Below are 6000 nucleotides of genomic sequence, written 5' to 3' on the forward strand. Positions count from 1 at the left end.
TTGATAGGTCTGTATATCTACAACTCTGGTTAACATAGTTTCGTATTTGAAGGTACCTAAAAAAGTCATTATGTTCTAGGCCATGTTTGTCCTGCAGGATTTGGAAACTTTGTAATACTCTTTTATCTATAAATGAGAGGTAGGTTGTAAGACCTTTCTTTATCCATAGCTCAAATCTTTTATCTCCTCTGTTGGGAAGGAATTCGGTATCATATGCACACCATCTAAAGAGTTTGAGCATGTTATTAATTCCACATGAATTAACCACCTTCTGCCATACTTTTAATGTAAGATTTATCCAAGCATTATTAAATTTTTCCAACTGGGCCATCAATCCTTTGTCAGCTATTGAGGCCTGAAGAGGAAAACTGTCAACTAATCCAAATTCTATTTCCTTCCATCTAGCCTTATATTCCCTATTACACCAATATAACAGAGGGGTTATCTGTGAGGCATAAAAATAATTTCTCAGGCAAGGAAGAACCATACCTCCTCTTTCCTTCCCTAACTGTAAGGTGTTATATCGAATTCTAGGTTTCCTTCCTTGCCAAATGAAGCGGGAAATCCATTTGTCCCATTCCCTGAATTGATTATCATCCACCTCCACTGGTAAAGTACGGAAAAGATATAATAACCGAGGAAGAATATTCATTTTTATAGTATTTATCCTTGAATTTAAACTTAAAAAGGGGATAAGATTCCATCTATGCATATCTGCTTTTATCTCTGAGATTAATGGCCCATAATTTACCTGTGACAGTGTTGAAAGATCCTTCGGCAGGGTTATTCCTAAATATTTTAATGATTTAGCTTCCCACTTAAGATCGTATGTATCCTGCAATTTTTTGGATGGTGTATAATTTAGGGACATAACCTGCGTTTTCTTTACATTTATTTTATAACCTGATATTTTCCCAAAGTCATCCAACAGTGTAAACAATCCTATAAATGATTTTTCTGGTTCACTCAGATAGACCAAAACATCATCTGCGAATAACGCCACTTTCTGTTCAATCCCTGCCACCTTGATACCTTCTACGATTTCGCTCTGTCTTATTAGTTGGGCAAGTGGTTCAATATATAGCGCAAAAAGGAGAGGAGAAATTGGGCATCCCTGTCTAGTGCCTCTCTCTAAAATGAAGGAGTCAGAGAGGTCCCCATTTATCTTAATTTGGGCTGTTGGGCTGTCATACAGAGTCTGAATTACTTTAATAAACCTTTCTTGAAAGCCGAATCTTCCTAACACTCTGTATAGGAATGCCCAACTAACCGAATCAAAAGCTTTCTCAGCGTCCAATCCTACTACCATTGTCTCTGTCTCGTTCTTATTAACCTGTTCTAATATGTGCAGAGTTCTCCTTATGTTGTCCTGTGTTTGTCTTTGTTGAATAAATCCAGTCTGGTCTAAATGGATTAGGCCAGGTAAAAGCTTTTCCAATCTGCGCGCTAATATAGATGTAAATAGTTTGTAATCTAAATTAAGAACACTAATTGGCCGATAATTGCCACATTCTAGTTTATCTTTACCCTCTTTAGGAATAACTGAAATAATCGCTTCTCTCCAGGAAGGTGGAGTTTCTCCTCTCTGCAAGATCCAATTAAAGGTGCTAAGTAGTAATGGGGCTAACTGTGTCTTCAGGGACTTGTACCACTCTGAGGTAAACCCATCAGAACCCGGGGACTTTCCAGCCTTTAACCTAGAGATGGCCACGTTCAGTTCTTTGACAGTTACTGGTTCTAATAAACTTTCATTTTGTAAATTTGTAAGTTTAGGTAGATCTAAAAAATTCAATACACTGTCTATATAGGGCTCATTGGGGGCCCGGGGTTGGGAATACAGCTCTCGATAATACGTTTCAAAACTCTCTTGAATTTTCCCTATTGTACTCTCCACAAGCTTTGTCTTTGGATTCTTTATTTTATGAATTGTATTGTCTGCTTGTTGTTTTCGTAATTTATATGCTAATAATCTAGCTGATTTACCTCCTACTTCATAATTCTTTTGTCTCAGGTAAAGAAAATTTCTTTGAGTTTCCAACGTATAAATATCATCAATTTCACTTTGCAATTTCCTAATTTCCTGTTTTCGATTTGAATTACTTTTGTTGCTATCTCCAACTTGAAGTTGTTTTAATTTTCCTTGAAGGTCTGCTAATTTTTGTGCATTGATTTTTTTCATGTGAGTAGTAATGGAAATAATTTTCCCTCTCAGTACAGCTTTCAATGTATCCCATAAAATCACTGGTGATGTTTCTCCCGTGTCATTAAGGTCTAGATATTCTTTGATTTCTCCCCTTAATCTCTCCATTACTTTTGGGTTATTAAATATATGTGAGTTTAGCCTCCATAGTGTTTTCCTCATTTTCCTTTCCAGGATTAGAGACATAGAGACTGGGCTATGATCCGACAGATCAATTGTTGCAATATTACAGTTTTTTATCCTGAGTCTATCTGTATTAAAGATAAAGAAATAGTCTATCCTTGAATAGGCTGAATGAGGGAAAGAGTAATATGTATAATCTTTACTAGTAGGGTGTAATTCCCTCCAGACATCTATAATTCCCAACTCCTCCATCAATGAATTCACTTTCCGAGTCAGAGGTTTATTCTGAGTAACTATTCTTGAAGAATCTAATATAGGATTTAATCTAATATTAAAATCCCCTCCACAAATTACTACCCCTCGAGAACTGACCATTAGTTCAAAAATGTGTCTATAAAATGACCATTCACTACCTGGAGGAGCATAAACATTCAGCAATGTTATTTCTGTACCTTCTATTCTTCCTGTGATTTTTACAAACCGTCCTTCTTTGTCTCTAGTCTCTGAAATATGTTCATAATTAAGAGTACTTGATATTAAAGTAGCTACCCCTCTTTTGTGACTCAATTTATATGATGAATAAAATACATGCTTAAAGCCCATTCTTTTTAATTTTCCATGTTCAGATTGGCTCATATGTGTTTCCTGGAGGAAAGCTATTTATGTCTAAATTGAAAAAAGAGAGGGCACAATCTTATTTCTTTTAATTGGATTCAAAACCCCATTAACATTATAGGAAATTATTTTTACCAATTCAATTTGCATTTTTCTCTAGTAGAAAAAAAGCACTCTCCTTTTCTAACCAAACAGTAAGCAATCCCTTCTCAACAGTAAACCAAGACATATAACCACACCCTAGACATTTCTGAACGTATAACATTTGAAAATTTTCCCCGACTTCCCACAGTGAGGCCTGAGCACCGACCCGCCTCAGTTCAGAGGGATAACCTCTATCTTCACCCTGTGTTCTCACTGAAATCTTTCAAACGTTGAAGGGTCTAGACAGAGTAGATATGGAAAGGATGTTTCCCATGGTGGGAGAGTCTAGGACAAGAGGGCACAGCCTCAGGATAGAGGGGCGTCCATTCAAAACAGAGATGTGGAGAAATTTCTTTAGCCAGAGGGTGGTGAATTTGTGGAATTTGTTGCCATATGCAGTGTGGAGGCCAGGTCGTTGGATGTATTTCAGGCAGAGCTTGATAGGTTCTTGATTGGACATGGCATCAAAGGTTACGGGGAGAAGGCCAGGAAATGGGGTTGAGGAGGAGAGAGAAAAAGGATCAGCCATGATTAAATGGCAGAGCAGACTCGATGGGCCAAGTGGCCTAATTCTGCTCCTATGTCTTATGGTCTGACCAGCTTTCCTCAGGGGAGCACTGGTAGAGTCCCTGAGAGAGGAGGTGTCAGTTCCTCCTGCAAAGAGTCCACCTACACCGTCCCACTGAGACTCCACAACTTCTCTCCCAGTTGTCAGTGGAGGATGCAACCAAAAAGACCTGCAGACACATCCTCTGCCAGTCAGTGAGATCTGTGACTGCGAGGACTGTGTTGACAGTGTAAGCTGAGGGAAACTCCTCGGTCTGCTCACACAAAGTCATCAGCTTCCTCCAAAGCTGATGCAGAAGTGGGGCCGCAGTGGGGGTGTGCAACTGTCCCTGACGTATTCCTCTCCCAGAGCAGAAGGCAGCATCACGGACACGTTGCTTCCAAAGTGTGTGTGTGTGTGTTCTTGCATGTGGGGCTTGCTGTCTGAGGGTGTGTGTGAGTGTGTTAGGTGTGCCAGATTGGCCTCTCTTCTGGGGAAAGTATGACCTATACAAAAAGGATAGGTTGCATCTGAACTCGAGGGGGACCAATACCCTTGTGGGCAGGTTTGCTAGAGGTGTGAGGGAGTGTTTGATGGCTCCCAGCCTGTACTTGCTGCAGTTTAGAAGAATGAGGGGGTGGGGGATCTCATTGAAACCTATCGAATATATACAGAGTGGATATGAAGAGATGTTTCCTATAGTGGGCGAGTCCAGGACCAGAAGGCTCAGACTCAGAATATAAGGACGTTCCTTTAGAATAGAGGTAAGGAGAAATTTCTTCAGCCAGGGAGTGATGAGTTGGTGGAATTCATTGCCATAGATGGCCAAGTCATTGGATATATATTTAAAGTGGAGATTGATTAGTTCTTGATTAATATGGACATCAAAGGTTACAGAGGTTGAGAGGAATAATAAATCACCATGATGGAATGGTGCAGCTCTCAACAGGTCAAAAGGCATCATTCTGCTCCTATGTCTTATGGTCTTATTGTGAGTGTGTGTGTTCGTGCATACGTGTGCATGTGTATGTGTTTAACTCTGTTGACCCTCTCCTTTCTGTGCTTAGTGGCCGTGATTTGATCCGATCGTCAGGGGACTCGCTGTGGCTGCTGGTGGCCAGGTCTGATTCGCAGGCGGCAGTAAAGGTGTTAACATCGAACTGCTGACACAGGGCCCACGGAGCTCCCGGAGGGAAGTGTTGACCCGGGACTTCCCTGCATTCGTATCTCAGTTACTGACGCTGACGTAAGTGAGGAGGACGAGCTCCTGGGGCAGTCAGAGGAGAGTCTGCATAAGGAAAACCCCACCGCCACTGAGGGCTGGCAGGCAGTGACCGTACCGGCACCAGGCTAGGGAACGGCTGCTGTGGGGACTAGACAGCATCAACAGTGCATTTCACTGCAAATTTCAAAGTTAATGCTTCTTTTGCCTTATCTGAATGTTTGTTACTGATGTTGTTGCTTCACATGGGACACATGAGCTGTGGCCACGGCCACTTCTATCCTGTATTAATAAATCCAGTATCATGGTGCAGTTATTACCGAGCCAGGACTCAGCCGAATGTGCACACCTCCAGCACTGTGTGTGTGTGTGTGGAGGGGGGGCCTCACCTTGGGCCAGTGTGTGTGTGTGAGAAAGAGAGAGTGCATGTGTATGTGACAATTTGAGAAGGGGAAATGTGTGTAAGAGTGTGTGAGTGAGTGTGTGTTAGAGAGAGAATGTGTGAGTGAGAGGGAGCGTGTGTGAGAATGCGTGTGAGAGGGTGCATGTGTGTGAGTGAATGCGTGGGTGAGTGAGAGGGTATGAATGAGAGAGAATGTGTGTGTCTGTGTCTCTGTGTGTTGGGTCTCTGCTGGTGTGTATGAGTGGGCCCTCTCCAGGGTTTGGTATATAAAAATAGGAAAACAGATTATTATCTGAATGGTGGCCGATTAGGAAAAGGGGAGGTGCAACGAGACCTGGGTGTCATTATACACCAGTCATTGAAAGTGGGCATGCAGGTACAGCAGGCAGTGAAAAAGGCGAATGGCATGCTGGCATTTATAGCGAGAGGATTCGAGTACAGGAGCAGGGAGGTACTACTGCAGTTGTACAAGGCCTTGGTGAGACCACACCTGGAGTATTGTGTGCAGTTTTGGTCCCCTAATCTGAGGAAAGACATCCTTGCCTTAGAGGGAGTACAAAGAAGGTTCACCAGATTGATTCCTGGGACGGCAGGACTTTCATATGAAGAAAGACTGGATGAACTGGGCTTGTACTCGTTGGAATTTAGTAGATTGAGGGGGGATCTGATTGAAACGTATAAGATCCTAAAGGGATTGGACAGGCTAGATGCAGGAAGATTGTTCCCGATGTTGGGGAAGTCCAGAA

At 42.0% G+C, this 6000-nt stretch overlaps 1 protein-coding gene across 2 annotated transcripts in view; it reads left to right on the forward strand.

The window, feature by feature from the left end:
• LOC134336452 (ras-associating and dilute domain-containing protein-like) overlaps positions 1–5199 on the forward strand; it is a 154286-nt gene extending 149087 nt beyond the window's left edge. For both annotated transcript variants that reach the window (XM_063030698.1, XM_063030699.1), the window contains one exon: positions 4697–5199. In XM_063030698.1, the coding sequence (XP_062886768.1) occupies positions 4697–4796 (100 nt within the window). In that variant the 3' untranslated portion in view covers positions 4797–5199. The remainder of the gene's footprint in view (positions 1–4696) is intronic.
• The last annotated feature ends 801 nt before the right edge of the window (positions 5200–6000 follow it).

Source organism: Mobula hypostoma, chromosome 22 (genome assembly GCF_963921235.1).
Source record: "Mobula hypostoma chromosome 22, sMobHyp1.1, whole genome shotgun sequence".
NCBI lineage: Eukaryota > Metazoa > Chordata > Chondrichthyes > Myliobatiformes > Myliobatidae > Mobula > Mobula hypostoma.